Genomic DNA, 17,275 nt, shown 5'->3' on the forward strand with positions numbered 1-17,275 from the left:
GGTAGCTGTGAGTCCTTGGAACTGACACTCACAGCAGCTGGGGGATGGGCTCACTGGCCTGTAAAGGCCTGGGAGAGCACCAAGATCATTTGTTGCAATGTGTTCAGGGCTGGGTGTTGGGTGGAGGACAGGGTAGGGAGCAAAAGGGCGGAGGGGCAGGGGGAAAGGGGCCAAAGAAAGATCCATGGGGTCAAGGTGTACAAAAGTTGTAGGAGCACACAGAGCTTTCTGGAAAGACTAAGATCCTTAAGTGAGACACTGGGCATAGAGTGGAAATGGGAGGTGGTGGGGGAAGAGGTCTGGCAGGTGGACAGAGGCCAGATCATGAAGGGTCCTGGGTGCCATGATACAAAATTAAGGATTAAAGTCCTTTTAAAAAGAAATGGATTCTCATTCCACCCCCACCTCTGTCTCTTCTGTGAACATTTCTGAGCTGTCACAGGCAAAGTCAGCCCACCCATGTTCAGTTGGGTGAGATAGGGACCCCGATGCTGCAGAATTGAAGCGGGGAGGATGGCCAGGGAGGGGCCACCTCCAAGGGGTTGAGACCAAATGAAAGTTAAGTTGTTTTCTCCACGTCGGCATTCTGGAAGTAGGAAGAATGTGTCATTGCAAGGGAGTCCTATGGAGAGGAATTGAGTGCAGAATCTGGAGTCGGAAAAGCAGAGGGCCTAGGGTCCAGCACCACCGTGCCAGCTGGATCATTCTGGAAAAGGCACCCAACTCTCTGAGCCTTCATTTCCATATCTGTCACTGGGGATCACATCCATTCCACTGGGTTAGCTAAGATACGGCACGTGTGTAACAAAGGCTGTCCAAATGTCAGTTACTATACTTTTGCCTCAAAAAAGATATAAATGAAACCCACAGCAAGGAGAATCCCGAGGCAGGCTCACTCTGCTCCAGTTAACTGTCTGGCACTGAGCAGGTCGGGGACTTACCGGATGACACAGCAAGTCTGCGGCACAGCCAAAGTGAAAACCCACCCAAGTCACCGACTCCAGTGTCGTCAGCAGAACCGGCTGTGGCCCAACTTCACACGGCATTTCTCTTGGGTATAGACCCAGGAGTGGAACTGCTGGGTCATGTGGTAACTCTAGGTTTAACATTTTTAACAAATGCTAAACTGTTTTCCAAGGTGGCTGCGCCACTGTACATTCCCACCAACAATGTATGAGGATTTCAATTTCTCCACATCCTCGCCAAGAATTATTATCTATTATTTCTGTTATAACTATCCTAGTGGGTGTGAAATTGTATCTTATTGTATTTTTTTTTCTGATTAGATCTATTTATTTATTTTTATTTTATTTTATTTTTTGATTTTATTTTTTAAAATTTACATCCAAGTTAGTTAGCATATAGTGCAACAATGATTTCAGGAGTAGATTCCTTAGTGCCCCTTGCCCATTTAGCCCATCCCCCCTCCCACGACCCCTCCCGTAACCCTCAGTTTGTTCTCCATATTTATGAGTCTCTTCTGTTTTGTCCCCCTCCATGTTTTTATATTATTTTTGTTTCCCTTCCCTTATGTTCATCTGTTTTGTCTCTTAGAGTCCTCATAGGAGTGAAGTCATATGATTTTTGTCTTTCTCTGACTAATTTCCCTCAGCAGAATACCCTCCAGTTCCATCCACATAGTTGCAAATGGCAAGATTTTATTCTTTTTGGTTGGCAAGTAATACTCCATTGTGTGTGTGTGTGTGTGTGTGTGTGTGTGTGTGTGTGTGTGTATATATATATATATATATATATATATATATATATATATATATATCACATCTTCTTTATCCATTCATCCATCGATGGGCATTTGGGCTCTTTCCATACTTTGGCTATTGTTGATAGTGCTGCTATAAACATGGGGGTGCATGTGTCCCTTCGAAACAGCACACCTGTATCCTGTGAACAAATACCTAGTAGTGCAATTGCTGGGTTGTAGGGTAGTTCTATTGTTAGTTTTTTGAGGAACCTCCATACTGTTTTCCAGAGTGCCTGCACCAGTTTGCATTCCCACCAACGGTGCGAAAGAGATCCTCTTTCTCTGCATCCTCGCCAACATCTGTTGTTGCCTGAGTTGTTAATGTTAGCCATTCTGACAGGTGTGAGGTGGTACCTCATTGTGGTTTTGATTTGTATTTCCCTGATGATGAGTGATATGGAGCATTTTTTCATGTATCGGTTGGCCATCTGGATGTCTTCTTCGGAGAAGTGTCTATTCATGTCTTTTGTCCATTTCTTCACTGGATTATTTGTTTTTTGGGTGTTGAGTTTAATAAGTTCTTTATAGATTTTGGATACTAACCCTTTATCTGATATGTCATTTGCAAATATCTTCTCCCATTCTGTCGGTTGCCTTTTAGTTTTGCTGATTGTTTTCTTTGCTGTGTAGAAGCTTTTTATCTTGATGAGGTCCCAATAGTTCATTTTTGCTTTTGTTTCCCTTGCCTCTGGAGATGTGCTGAGTAAGAAGTTGTTGTGGCTGAGGTCAAAAAGGTTTTTTCCTGCTTTCTCCTCTAGGATTTTGATGGCTTCCTGTCTTACATTTAGGTCTTTCATCCATTTTGGGTTTCTTTTTGTGTATGGTGTAAGAGAGTGGTCCAGGTTCATTCTTCTGCATGTCGCTGTCCAGTTTTCCCAGCACCACTTGCTGAAGAGACTGTCATTGTGGTTTTTTTTAAATTTTTTAAATGTTTATTTATTTTTGAGAGAGAGAGACAGGCAGGCTGCAAGTGGAGGAGGGACAGAGAGAGAGAGGAAGAGACAGAATCCTAAACAGGCTCCAGGCTCTGAGCTGTCAGCACAGAGCCCAATGCGGGGCTCAAACTCATGAACTGCAAGATCATGACCTGAGCCAAAGTCAGATGGCTAACTGACTGAGCCACCCAGGCGCCCCTTGAGTTAATTTTTGTATATGGTGTGAGGTAGGGGTCCAACTTCATTTTTTGTGTGCATGGATATCCAGTTGTCCCGGTGTCATTTGTTGAAAAACTATCTATCCTTTTCCTCACTGAATTGTTTGGCACCCATGTCAAAATATCACACAGCCCCTTTTTAAGGAAAGTAGGCCTTGAACAGTTCTTTGTACATGCACTTTGGGCAACTCTTATGACTTTTGGCAGGTGAAACCAGCTTTTGCCCCTGGGCACAGGCATCTCAGATCAGTGCCTATGTTCTGAGGTCACTTGATGTCTTAATACTTGATAGAGGCAAAAAAAAAAAAAAAAAAAAAAATCCGATTTTCTCTTGGATAGCACAAGGTCTGAGTACCTACAAGAAGGCAGGTGACCTACTCTGATCTGTTCTTCCAAAGATGTTACATTGCTGCCCCACATCTCCATGTGGCCTGATGTCTGGAATCTCTGGGGCCCAAAGTAGTGGTGTGTTTTTAGTTTTTCCATGTTTTATTAAGAAAAGATATTTGGGGCACCTGGTGGCTCAGTCAGTTAAGTGTCCAACTTCAGCTCAGGTCATGATCTCACGGTTTGTGGGTTCGAGCCCCGTGTTGGACTCTGTGCTGACAGCTTGGAGCCTGGAGCCTGGATCCTGCTTCAGATTCTGTGTCTCCCTTAATCCCTTCTCCTACCCCACTCACAATCTATCTCACTCTCAAAAAAATAAACTTAAAAAAAAAGATATTTAATTGAACATGCAACAGAGCTGCAATGTCTAAGTAAATGATTTATAGTAGGCTTTTGGAATCCCATAGAAAGCTCTTGAACTGATTTACTGCATGCAATACCTTTTTCTTTTAACTGTTTAACATATTTTTAAATTGTGATAAAATACACCCAACATAAAATTTACTTTGTTTTTAAGTGTACAGCTCGGTGGCATTAAATACATTTACATCTTTGTGCAACGGTCACCACCATCCATCTACAGAATTTTTTCATTATCCCAAACTGAAACTCTGTCCCCATTAAATAGCAACTCCCCATTCTCCATTCTCCCAGCCCCTGGCAAATTCCATTCTACTTTCTGTCTCTAAGAATTTGACTAGTCTAGGTACCTCACATAAGTGGGATCATACAATATTTGTCCTTTTGTATCTAGTTATTTTACTTAGTAGAATGTCTTCAAGGTTCATCCATAATGTCAGAATTTCATTTTAAGGATTTCTTTTAATGTTTGTTTGTTTGTTTGTTTATTTATTTATTTTATTATTATTATTATTATTTTTTTTTTTGAGAGAGAGAGAGAGAGAGAGTGAGAGAACTAGAGCATAGGAGGGGCAGAGAGAGAGGATCTGAAGCGGGCTCTGCACTGACATCAGAGAGTCTGATGCGAGGCTGAACTCACAAACTGTGAGATCATGACTTGAGCCGAAGTGGGACACTTAGGCTGAGCCCCCTCTGGTTCCCCCCATGTAAGTACTCTTACCTCAGCTGCTTTCTCGTGCTTGCTTGGGATTTCCATGAATCCTTTTGATGAATCGCTATCCCTGAAGGTGATCTATTTTGTCTTTCTCACCATCAGAAAGAACCTGACTGTGGCCTCTGGGTTAACTCACAGCTGAGAGATGCCCACTGCCTGGTCATGGGCCTTGTGGCCACTGCTGCCAGGTTGGCCACGAAGCACTGGGGCTGAATGGAGCCTTGGAGAAGGGAGCATGGCCAATAGGGCTTGTGTTCTTCTCCCCTGTGCCCATGTCTCTCAGGGCTTCCCCATATAGTCCTCTATTAGCCATTTATTCATCCAACAAACTAGAGGCAAACTAGACTGTCTCTTCCTGCATCCTCTTTGCAAGGAGAAGAACTTGGCCAAACATCTCTCACCTCAACACTCCTCCCCTTTACTGCCAGTAGGAATGAGCCACACGTCTCAGTCTTGGGTTCCTAGAAAACAGAGCCAGAGACAAAGTCTCTGGGTGTTTGACAGCTTGGGTGTTTGAGTGGAAAGTGTGGCTCTAGGAATCAGAAGTGAGGACTGAGCAGCAAAGGAGGGAAGCTGGGAGCACTATGGAAGGAAGTCGAGTTGGCCATCAGTACAGGTGACTGGTTGCTCTACCCCATGGGAGTGCTGGTTAAATGGTTCACCCCATCCACTGGTTAAATGTTCACCCTAAGGGGTGTTAACTCTCCCTGTACTTTAGAGTTGCTCATACATGGGGCACTTTCATGGATTCCCATATTCTAAGTTGTGACAGCAACACAGAGCAGAGGGTAAAGGACACATGGCGCAAGGCTAAGACACAGCGCCAACAGGTCATACCTGCACCTGCACCTGTACCTGAAGTTGGTCAGGGACTGTGCAGAGTGGGTCACTGCAGCAATGGATGGAATATAACCTGTGTGGCCAAGAGGATTTGAAGGGGTGCACGTGGGCAACCAGTAGACATGCTCATTCCTAAAATGGCCGCTGGTGAGGGTCATGAGGTTGCCATTGACTGGTTTAAATCAATCATTTGTGATGAATGGATGCTGAGGGTTCCACCCGAATGCCTCCTCAAAGAAGTCATCCTTAACTCTCCTCTCTAAAGGACCCCAGTCATTCCCTTGGTGACGCTACCACAGTGAGTAATCAGCCCGTGTGGCTGCCACTGTGAGTTGACTAACTCAGTGTTCACACACACCCCCACCCCCCAGCGTGCAAAAGCTAGAAAGATCAAACCTGCCCTTGCTGCTCAGTCACGGTTTAAATTCAAGCAGAGTCATTTTGCTAGTGCCGATGGTGGAAGTGGTGGCATCATTTGCCCTTTTTATGAACACCTAAATCCCTTCGTGATGAAGTCACCTGGACTTGGCTGGATCTCAGCAGGGAAAGGGGTATCTTGTTTACTTGCCAACTTGCTCGTTATTAGCTACATGTCCCCACTTAAGCTGAAGCTCCTTGATAGCAGGCACTTGTATTCTTTACTGTGTGGATGGTGCCTGGTGCACAGCAGAAGCTCAAGAATGATTTGTTGGGGGCACCTGGGTAGCTCAGTCGGTTAAGGGTCTGACTTTGGCCTAGGTCATAATCTCACCGTTCCCGAGTTCAAGCCCCGTGTCGGGCTCTGTGCTGACAGCTCAGAACCTGGAGCCTGCTTCGGACTCTGTCTCTGTCTCTGTCTCTCTCTCTCTCTCTGCGCCCCTCCCCCACTCGCTCTTTGCCTCTGTCAAAAATAAATAAACATTAAAAAAATTTTTTTAAAAACCCAATGATTTGCTGGACAGATGGATGGACAGATGGAGGCGGGAAGACGATGGCAAGTGGAAGAAGAGGTCATAATGCTCATTTTCCCACCCTGAAAGCTTTGGAATGCCCCAGGGTCAAGTCCACACAACTCTATCCACCCGCATGCACTCCCTAGGTGAGCTCATCCAGGGTCGTCAGTTTAATTTTGTATCTCCAGGCACCACTTCTGCCTCGAGTTTCTGACTCACATCTGACTACCACCCAACATTTCCACTCAGGTGTTAATAGGCATCTAGAATATAACAGATCCAAAATGGAACTCTTAATTTCTCCTCCAAATCTTCTCCTCCCACAGACTTCCTTATCTCAGTAAATGACAACTGCATTCATTAGTTGTTTGGGCTCCAAACTTGGGAGTGACCCCGATGCCTCTTCCTCTCACACACTTCCAGCTCTCCAGCAAATGGTCTGGTCTCTATACAGTGTATACAAGCCCACCATTTCTCCCCACCTCTGCCTTCCTGATCTGGGACGCCATCCTCTTTCAATTGGATTGTCACAGCAGCCTTTTACATGGGACGTTTCTGGTAACCCATGTCACATTTCCCCCCGGCCACTTCTGACTTCAGCTCTGGCTGCAGCGGACAGTTGTAGGTGAGTTTAGCTGATCCTATGCTTATCGTGTCTTGCCTCGAGTGCACACCTCGCACCTGTTTGCTTTTTGCCCTGGATTTCATACTGTCGGAGTCCTCTTAGTTCCAGCACAAGATTCACTTGCCTCTTACCTCGGGTGTGAGCACCCTCCTGCCTCAGGGCCTTTGCACTGGCTCTTCTTGCAGATATTCCCAACCATGCCTCTTCATTTCCTTCAGGACTCTTCTGAAAACACTTCCAGAGAGGCCTTCCTATGTAAAATAGCAACCTCCACTTCCCCTAGTGTTGCCTGGCCCCCTCGTTTTCATAGCACTAATCCCTAACCTCGTAAATTGTCTTTTTTATTTTTTGTATACTTTCCATTCCCCCCAACCCTCCCTCCTCAACTTGAATGTAATCTCCATGAGGACAAGGATTCAGGGACTTTATTGTTGTTGTTGTTGTTGTTGTTGTTGTTGTTTCATTACAAAACCTAGAACAGTGCTTGGCAAGTAGTAAGTGCTCAATAAATATTTGTTGGATGAAACGAATAAATAAGACTGAAGACACACACAGGTAGGGATCAGGCTGTTGTTACCTTGAAGCCCCTGCTCCCGAGTCTGGTGGTAGGTGTGTTGGCAGCTCTTGGCCGTGAGGGGCACTGGAGGCTGGCAGCAGGACACCTCTGCCCAGAATTCCTTCAATGCTTTGCTCTCTAAGGTTCCCAGTTGACAACTTCAGGGACGGGGGTGCTACACTCTGAAATTTGTCTCAAGAATCAAATCTCGGGGCCCCTGAGTGGCTCAGTCAGTTAACCACCTGACTCTTGATCTCAGCTCAGGTCATGATCTCACAGTTCATGAGATGGAGTCCTTCGTCCGGCTCTGAGCTGACAGTGTGGAGCCTGCTTGGGATTCTCTCTTTCCCTCTCTCTCTCTGCCCTTCCCCACCTCTCTCTCTCAAAATAAATACATAAACTTAAAAAAAAAAGAAAGAAAGAAAAAGAAAAATCTCTGTACGTTTGGTCCTCAATTCTGTGCAGAGGGTAGTGCCCCTTCTGGTCCCTAAGACCCTGGCCATCAGCAGCATCAAAGAGTGACCCCAGTCACCTCTGAGTGCTGGTCAACAGCTCAGCGGCCAACGAATCTGCTTGTGGCGGATGCTGGAGGTCCAGCCGGTGAGATGGTTAGGGTACCGGAGAGCAGCTGAGGGTGGCCTGGGGGACAGGCATGCTGTGGTCTGAGCCTTCCATCTCCCAGCTCTGTGAAGTCACCCCTAGCCCCTGCCACATGGCCCAGCCACCCATATCTGGGGTTAGGGACTAGGCCAGGCTCATTCACTTTTCCGGAGGGAGGCAGCCCGTTTGTCTTTACAGGCACCTGGATCCCCCCAGGAGGCAAGCTCCTGGGGGCACAGGAGCACAGCCCCCAGTGCACGTGGGAAGGAAGCCCCCTCCCCGATGGCTTTGCCTGAGCTCGCCCCCGCGCCCCCACCAGCTCCCCCAGGCTCCGGGGGCTCCGCAGGCAGTCGGATGCGGGAGCTGCTGCTCGGGACTGAAGAGGTTAACGTGCATCTGCCTCCGAATGTTAATGTGTCTAGGTGATGTCAGTGGGAGCCGGGGAAGGAGGGAGTGGGGAGAGAAGCGGGGCTAGGAGGCGGCAGAAGCTGCCAGACCGCCAGCAAGACCCCCTTCCGGACTGCAGGGCTCGTGCTCTGGGACTGGCGGGCGGCGCTGCCGCAGCCTGCGTGGGTGGACGGGCGGGCAGGCGACGGGCAGCGGCAGGATGGACCTAGAAGCCTCGCTGCTGCCCACCGGCCCTAATGCCAGCAACACCTCGGACGGCCCCGATAACCTCACCTTGGCGGGTGAGTAGTGTTGGAGGGGAGTCCTCCCTCCTCTGCGCTGGGGGTGGGGAGTGGGAAGGTTTCACCTCTGCGCTCAGGAACTGCTCAGGAAACTTTATTACAGTTCTAGAGGATCAGACCTGCAGTCTGCTTTGCCCGGAGGGGAAGGGGAGAAGGGGGCGGGGCAGGCAGGGGCAGAAGGGGGCCGGGGAGGAGGAGAATGAGAAGAGCGAAAAGGCACATTGGGAAGTGGCAGGGGATGGGGGCCAGCCCTGAGGGAGACAGGAGGAGATTCACCCGTGAGTTCCAAATGCTTTGCAGATAAAAATTCCAGGCTGGAAAAGCAAGCAAGAGAAGATAGAGGACAGTGTGTGAGGAGACAGCCGGGTAGGCTCACTCATTTGCTGGTCCCCCTGTCTTTTTACTGAAACTGTGGTAGTGGGATCTGAAACATCCTTACTGACCCCTGGGAAAGGCCATGGGAAGAGATAACTCACAGAGCCACGAGAGGATTAACTTTGCTGGTGACTGAAGCTTCCTGACATTTCCAGAGCTGAGATGCCCTGAAATTCTAGCTCTGAGGAAGGAAAAAAGAGGAAAGGCTTGGTGGAGAAAAATCTCAAGCGGCTTAGGCTGCAACACACAGCTTTGGTCTCTGCTCACTTGGGAAGCCCAGGCTCAGAAGATACAGACCAAGGAAGTCCCTGATAGGCACCCAAGAGAAGAGAGGGCTGCGGGCCTGATGTGCAAAAACCTCTCTCCACAGGAGAGTGGCCCACAGATATGCCTAGGAATCAGCGCACAGCTTCCAACCAGTGATTTCTAAAATGAGATGATCAGGGCTGCAAATAGGAAAACACATGCATGCGCCCATGCATACTCTTGCTCGCCCGCATGCGCGCGCGCGCGCACACACACACACACACACACACACACACACTTTCATGTCCTTCTGGCTATTTTGATGAGGTTTCCTGGTAAAGCCTAGGGGCCCACAGAATAATTCTCTGCAGACAGCTGTGGTTCTTGAATCTGTGCCTTCTGAGACAATGCAGGAAGCAAAGGACCGGGTCCTTCAACTAACAGGTGGTGCGGGAGAATCTGGTAGGATTAGCCAGGGAACCGGTGGAGGAGGGCAAGGGAACAGGATTAGCAACGGTGTGGAGAGGGAGAATGTGGGGAGGGAGAACAGTAGGAAAGGATTCCAGATGAATGGCGAGCCCTGAGGGAACCGGAAAGAAGATAAAGAGGTAAGCAAGCACATGATTGCTGGAGGCTAAGCACCCAGTAGGACATTAGCCCTTAGAGAGGAGTCCATGATAAATGGTCACAGCTCGCTCCTTTTGTCCCCAGGGTCACCTCCTCGCAGAGGGAGTGTCTCCTACATCAACATCATCATGCCTTCAGTGTTTGGCACCATCTGCCTCCTGGGCATCATCGGGAACTCCACAGTCATCTTCGCGGTGGTGAAGAAGTCCAAGCTGCACTGGTGCAGCAACGTGCCCGACATCTTCATCATCAACCTCTCGGTGGTGGACCTCCTCTTTCTCCTGGGCATGCCCTTCATGATCCACCAGCTCATGGGCAATGGAGTCTGGCACTTTGGAGAGACCATGTGCACACTCATCACGGCCATGGACGCCAACAGTCAGTTCACCAGCACCTACATCCTGACCGCCATGGCCATTGACCGCTACCTGGCCACCGTCCACCCTATCTCCTCCACCAAGTTCCGGAAGCCTTCTGTGGCCACCCTGGTGATCTGCCTCCTGTGGGCCCTCTCCTTCATCAGCATCACCCCCGTGTGGCTCTACGCTAGGCTTATCCCCTTCCCAGGGGGCACGGTGGGCTGTGGCATCCGCCTGCCCAACCCAGACACTGACCTGTACTGGTTCACCCTGTACCAGTTCTTCCTGGCCTTCGCCCTGCCCTTTGTGGTCATCACAGCTGCGTATGTGAGGATCCTGCAGCGCATGATGTCCTCCGTAGCTCCCGCCTCTCAGCGCAGCATCCGGCTGCGGACAAAGAGGGTGACTCGTACAGCCATCGCCATCTGCCTGGTCTTCTTTGTGTGCTGGGCCCCCTACTATGTGCTGCAGCTGACCCAGTTGTACATCAGCCGCCCGACACTCACCTTTGTGTACCTGTACAACGCAGCCATCAGCTTGGGCTATGCCAACAGCTGCCTCAATCCCTTTGTGTACATCGTGCTCTGTGAGACATTCCGCAAACGCTTGGTCCTGTCGGTGAAGCCTGCTGCCCAGGGGCGGCTTCGAGCCGTCAGCAATGTCCAGACAGCTGATGAGGAGAGGACAGAAAGCAAGGGCACCTGACGCTTCCCCTACAACCCTGGGCACCTCCAAGTCGGGACAGCACGGCGGACCATGATGGGGAGAGACGCTGAGAAGAACCCAAGACCCCTCTGGGAGAATGCGGGGAGGCTGGGTGGTGAGGGGTTGTTGCAACTAAAAACATTCCACGGGGTCCACAAATTGCCGGGGTGGCTGGCAGCCAGATTTTGGGGGCTTCAAGCATCAGACATCCCCTTAGGAGAGGAGGAAGAGACCTTTGGGTTGAACAGAAACTGAACAAGAAGAAAATTTTCATTCAAATGTTCAGTTGAGCCCTATATCTCTTGGCTCCCCAGTGTCTTTTTCTCAATTGCTGATTTATTTAAAACCTGGGAAGGCCAGGGTGTGAGCAGCGGGGCCCTGGGGAGGTTGGAAAGTGATGTGGCCTCAACGCTCCTTCCCATCTCTCCCTGGTGTGATGGAGGGCAGCCCTTCTCCCAAGCTGGCGGGTGATGAAACGAAGCATGCCATCTCTCTGCGTTCCAGCATCCTGTGTCGATTTGCCTGTATCTCTAGGGGATGCATGTTTATTTTGGGGCGGGGTAGGGTGGGGTGGGGTGGGGCTCTGAGCCCACAGGAGTAGGAGAGCCACTTATTGAGAATGACAAGGCTACCTTAGGTGGGTATGGGCAGAAGTCTTTAAAATTAAGAAAAATGGGGAAGAACAAGGGGGCTTTTGCAGCTGTGGGGACGTTGTTGTCATGAGGCACATTTGTTAATCACCTGATCTGGAGTGAGTGTCCATCAGAGTCCTGCATGTGCAAGGGTCATTCTGATGCCTGGTGTGTTGGCATAATCTTTTTGCTCCAGCCCTTCCTCTCCAAAATAAAAAACGAATAAAGGAAAATCTCCACCCACATCTCTTTGGATGTTCCTGTATAATTGCTTGGGTTTGGGGGTGGGGGTGGGTGGCAGCAAAGGAAAAGAGGGGTCACTTGCTGCGGCATCTAGACCTTGGTCAGGCTGCATTTTAGAAAGCAGGAAGCAGGGGATCTAAACCCACAGGGAGGGATCCTCTAAACCCACAGGGAGGATTCAGCCACACAAACGGAATTGCTGTGAATTCATTAGATTGCTGCTCAGCTTGGGCTCAGGACTCATCTTCCTGTCTTCTGCTCAGTTGTCATCAGTCCTGGCCCCCGGGGCCCCAAGTCCCACCCGCCACCTCCCCCGCTGAGTCACCAGTCTCAAGGCTGGCTTCTGGGGCAGCCCGAGCCTGCCTCCTGCTGCTGCCAAGATGTGGTGTTGAGCAGGAAGATTACAGACGGGCCGCTGGGCGGCAGCCAAGCCTGCTGCTTCTCAGCTTCTTCTCCGGGAGGAGCTGGGAGCCAGGAGTCCGGGGCAAACTGCTCGGCAGAAGTGGATGAGATGGGGGCAACACATTGCGAGCTCCCAGCTTGTCCAGATGCATCTTTAAAGCGGGTGCCGCGGCACAGCCTCTTCTTGCTGGGTGTTTTTCACTGCACGGTTGCAGCAGGTATAGGCTGCCTAGCAAACTTCGGGTCCCGGGCAGCTCTTTTTGTCATCGTCATTAGCCGCAGTGTCTTGGGGCTTGCGTTCCACTCCACCTCGGTACCAGGGGGAGCCGAGAAGCTGACAGTTGTCCTTACTCGCTGACAGTGGGGGCTGTAGCTGCCACAGGTAAACTCCCAAGCTATTTCAGATTCACATCCAACAAAAGAAAAAAGATTCTTAGGGGAGCCTTGAGGCAGCTCCCACCCACCAGTTCCAGAAAAGGAGGTTTTCCTGCATCTGGTTTGCCTGTGAAAGGCTTCCTGGGGGTCTACCCCTCCCGCCCCCTCCAAAAAGGAATCTGGGAGGAGAAATAGGTGAGGTGGCCTCTCCCAGGAAATGCAAGTGACCCAGTCTACAGCTCACTGAGGTAGGCGGGCTGAGGAAGGCCCAGCAAGCCCTGGAGAGGGGACACCCCTTCCTTCAGCTCTCAACCCCTACTGAAAACTGATATTGAAGCAAAGTAGGTTGAAACAGAAAGTGAGTGGGTGGAAATGTAAACAGAAGGGAAGGGAGAGGATGGGGGAGAGTTGGAGAAGAGTTGGAGGAACACGGGCACACAGAGAGGAGGGGGGCAGGGAGATTATAATGGGGGAACCCTCGCCAACACATCCTTCCCCAGCCCAAACCTGCAGGTGACACCGGGTAAGAACAAGCGTGTGCAGGAAGAGGGGGTGGTGGCACTGGCAGGACGCTCTTCGTGACATGGTTACTGGGAATGGTGGGCTGAGAGTAGGGCTTGAGGCTGGTCTGAGGAATGAGTGGGATTTTCCTTTCCTCCTCATTCAAGCTGGGGCTATGAACAGCCCAAACTTCAGGGAACTGGGGGGGGGGGGGCCACGATGTGGTACAGAGAGAGTACCGGAAGTGGGTGAAGAAGACAAAACTGATCTCTTTGCTCTTTTTCCCCTTTCCACACCTAACAAATACCATCTCTCTCATTGGGCCCCGTCACACCATCTCCCCAAACCGGGTGAGTGCCCTCTACGCTGCCCCCTCCTCTACTCCCCAGAAGATATTTCCTCTCCAACTGTGAGGATTAAGTCCCTAAAGTCCCCTGTGGTGGAAGGATTCTGCAGCAGGGGGACTTAGGATCTCACAGATGATGCAAGCCAAGATTGCAAGTGACTAAGTGACTGCAGGGAAACCCTTCTGCATATTCATACTCACTAAAGAAGTACTGACAAGAACACCAAATAAAGGGACTAGGAATGATATTTTTATTTCCTGTATTATCAGTTTTATTTGATTTTTAATTTTTTTAATAAATTTTTTTAAAGTTTATTTACTTATTTTGAGAGAGACAGAGACAGTGCAAGTGGGGGAGGGGCAGAGAGGAGAGGGGAGGGGAGGAGAGAATCCCAAGCAGGCTCCATGCTGCCGACGCAGAGCCTGACGTGGGGCTAGAACCCACAAAACTGTGAGATCGTGACCTGAACCGAAACCCAGAGTTGGACGATCAATTGACTGAGCCACCCCGGCATCCCCCTTTTTAAAAATGTTTTTTTAATTAATTAATTAATTAGAGAGAGAGTGAGCAAGCAGGAGAGGGGCAGAGAGAGAGGGAGGGAGAGAATCCCAAGCAAGCTCTGCACTGTCAGCACAGAGCCCAAAGCGGGGCTCAAACTCCCTAACCGTGAGATCGTGACCTGAGCGGAAACCAAGAACTAAACACTTAACCAACTGAGCCACCAGGCGCCCCATTTATTTATTTTTATGTTTATTTATTTATTTTGAGAGAGAGAGAGAGAGAGCGCGCATGCAAGTGATTAGGGCAGAGGCAGAGAGAGATGGAGGGGGAGGATCCCAAGGAGTCTCCTTTCTGACAGTGCAGAAGCCCAATGTGGGGCTTGATCCCAACACCTGGAGATCATGACCTGAGCTGAAATCAAGAGTCGGATGCTTAACCGACTTAGTCACCCAGGTGCCCCTCATCTTGACTGCTTTTGAATGTACAGTTCAGTTGTTATGTATATTTTACCACAATAAGAAACAAAATAGGGGCGCCTGCATGGCTCAGTTGTTAAGTGTCCAACTCTTGATTTCAGCTCAGGTCATGATGTCACAGTCATGAGATCGAGCCGCGCGTTTAGCTCTGCACTGGGCGTGGAGCCTGCTTAAGATTCTCTCTCCACCTCCCTCTGCCCCTATCCCCTGCTCATTCTCTCTCTCTCTCTCTCTCTCTCTCTCTCTAAAAAAAAAAAAAGTCAAGATGGTACGTTTTAATTATGTGTATTTTACCACAAAAAATATATAATACATACATATTTTCTGTATATATTAACCACATTCAAGTGTAAAATTCAGTGACATTAAATAATTCACATTATTGTGCAACTACCACCACTACTCATCTCCAAAATTTTTTGGTCTTCCCATACTGAAACTCTATACCCATCAAACACCAACTCCCCATTCTCCTTCCCCACAGCTCCTGGCAACCACCATTCTATTTTCTGTCCATGATTTTGACTACTCTATGTACTTCATATAAGTAAAATTATACAATGTTTGTCCTTTTGTGTCTGGCTTATTTCAATTACTATAATGCCTTGAAGGTTCATCCAGTTTATAGCATGTATCAAAATAGTTCCTTTTCAAAGTTGAATAACATTTCATTGTATGTATTTACCACCTTTCATTTATCCATTCATCTGTCAATGGGCATTTAGCCTGTTTGTACCTTTTGGCTATTGTGAATAATGCTGCTATGAACATGGGTGTACAAACATCTGTTTGAGATCCTGCTTTCAATTTTTTTGTGTGTTTATAGCCAAAAGTGAAATTGCTGAATCATATGGCAATTCTATGTTTAACTTTTTGAGGAACTGCCATACTTTTTCCACAGTGGCTGTGCCATTTTACTTTCCTTCTGGCAATGCTCAAGGGTTCCAATTTCTCTACATCCTTGCCAACAATAGTTCTTTCTTTCCTTCCTTCTTTCTTTCTTTCTTTCTTTTTCTTTCTTTCTCCCTCTTCTCTCTCTTAACTAATAGCTATCCTAATGAGTATAAAGTGGTCTTACTGTGGTTTTGAATTGCACCTCCCTATTGATAAATGATGTTGAACATCTTTTCATGTGCTTATTGACTATTTGTATATCTTTTTTGGAGAAATGTCTGTTCAAGCCCTTTGCCCATTTTTAAAATTGGGTTCTTTTTTATTGTTAGCAATAATATTATACTCAACCTCAATAAGGCAGGTTCTTAATGCCTTATTACTAAGAAAAAAAACCATTATTTTAGCTAGGCTATTTCTCCTTGCTATTCAATGAGTTTACTTGTCTCTGCCCACCCGCCTCCCTCCTCCCCGGCCTTGAACATTCGGATGGAAAACCACAAAGCCTCCAAAACCTCCTCCTCCCTCCTGACTTATGACGTGCAAGAGTCAAACTGATCCAGTAGCTTCAGGTGAAGAGGTCAGAGAAAGCAAGGCAGCATCCCATCTTGGAAGAGGTTTGGCGAGGCCAGGCTAAACGTAATTTTACAATTAGCGATGACTTACTAATTATACCTAAATTTTGAGATTGTGGAAATGGGGGTGGTGGTCATGGCGATGGGGAAGGGGAGGGAATTCCTCTTTGAGGCGGGATTCCTGTTGAACAGCGATGGGCAACCTACTGTGAGTACCCCAGCCTCATGTCTAACTCTCAAAGGATAACCAAGGGAAGAACCTTCTAGAAGGTCGGGGTGGAATAAAGAAGCCATTCACTTAATTATCTGCTAAGCTATCTCCTCCATTAGTGATGGGTAGTGGTGGTCTCAGGTGACACAGAAAGGCGACATCCTTTGTTAAAAGAAAAATAAAAAGAGTAGCTTCTGTTTCTTTTTAAGGTCATTCTTCTGCCAAGTGCTATGCTAAATACTATATTTACTTAATAACTCATTTAATCCCCCCACAAGCCTTTTGTGGGAGGGAGAACTTTATGCCCATTTTAGAGACGGGTCAGTTGTGACTTAGGCTAAATGACTTGCCCAAGGTCACAGAGTTAGTGGCAGTGCCAAGATTCAAATTCAAATATGCTTGATTCTGAAGTCCACATACTGTATTATCTCTTCTCAAATCATATGCTTTTCCTCAAATTGGCCTGAGTCTCATCTCCACCGACCTCCAATAACTGCACCCTGGGTCTCACATCTCTCTGCCTTGTACACCCCTGAGCTGAAGAACCCCTTCTCCTCTCCCAGGTGCAATTCTTGCTTGCCCTCTGAGATGAACTGCATCCCCCAAAAGGAGACACGCTGAAGTGTTACCTCCCAATACCTCAGAATGTGACCTTATTTGGAAATAGGGTCTTACGGATTTACCCAAATCCAGATGAGGGTCCTAATCTAATCAGCGTGGGTCCTAATCCAATATGATTGGTGTCCTTATGAAAAAAGGGAATTTGGACATGAACAGACACACACTCAGGGAAGATCATGTGAAGACATGGGGAGAATGCCATGGAAGATGGCAAATTAGAGTGATCCATCTAGAAGCCAAGGAATGCCTGAGGCAACTAGCAGCTGGGAGACAGTCCTGTGACAGACCCTTCTCTAGCATCTTCAGAGAGACCACCTCTCTGGTCCTGCCCATCCCCTGACTTCACATTTCACAAATTCTGTTGTTTTAAGCCACCCACTTTGTGGTACTTTGTTATGTATAGCAGCATCAGGAAACTAATGTACCCCCCACGTCTCATCTCTGATGTGTTCTCATCTGGAAGGACAAGGGCCTCCCCTCCTGAGGTTTAATTGCTTTCCCTTCTGGATTCCCAGAGCTCTGCATAAGCACCCCACTCCCCCTCAGTTACCACCTTGCTGAAGGGCTCT

At 48.4% G+C, this 17,275-nt stretch overlaps 1 protein-coding gene and 1 long non-coding RNA gene across 3 annotated transcripts in view; one reads left to right on the forward strand and one right to left on the reverse strand.

The window, feature by feature from the left end:
* Nucleotides 1-8,100: 8,100 nt before the first annotated feature.
* Nucleotides 8,101-11,483, forward strand: MCHR1 (melanin concentrating hormone receptor 1). The gene is made up of 2 exons (XM_060656269.3): nucleotides 8,101-8,619; nucleotides 9,952-11,483. Exons 1-2 carry the CDS (start codon nucleotides 8,538-8,540, stop codon nucleotides 10,929-10,931), a joined length of 1,062 nt encoding a protein of 353 aa, XP_060512252.1. The 5' UTR covers nucleotides 8,101-8,537; the 3' UTR covers nucleotides 10,932-11,483.
* Nucleotides 10,811-17,275, reverse strand: part of LOC132693695 (uncharacterized) — a 43,297-nt gene continuing 36,832 nt past the window's right edge. Inside the window, exon 3 of one of the 2 annotated variants that reach the window (XR_009616924.3) lies at nucleotides 10,811-10,896. This is a non-coding gene — a long non-coding RNA (uncharacterized LOC132693695). Of the gene's footprint in view, nucleotides 10,897-11,735; nucleotides 12,604-17,275 lie in introns of those variants that run through there. The other variant, XR_013556632.2, reaches the window with a different exon arrangement.

This window comes from Panthera onca, chromosome B4, assembly GCF_046562875.1.
Source record: "Panthera onca isolate mPanOnc1 chromosome B4, mPanOnc1 haplotype 2, whole genome shotgun sequence".
In the NCBI taxonomy this organism is placed as follows: domain Eukaryota; kingdom Metazoa; phylum Chordata; class Mammalia; order Carnivora; family Felidae; genus Panthera; species Panthera onca.

What these genes read in the sequence shown, in the direction of transcription:
- MCHR1 (XM_060656269.3), top strand. Translation starts at nt 8,538, where the DNA reads ATGGACCTAGAAGCCTCGCTGCTGCCCACCGGCCCTAATGCCAGCAAC. An exon ending in CGATAACCTCACCTTGGCGG is followed by an intron (nt 8,620 to 9,951) that starts GTGAGTAGTGTT and finishes TTTTGTCCCCAG; the next exon opens with GGTCACCTCCTCGCAGAGGG.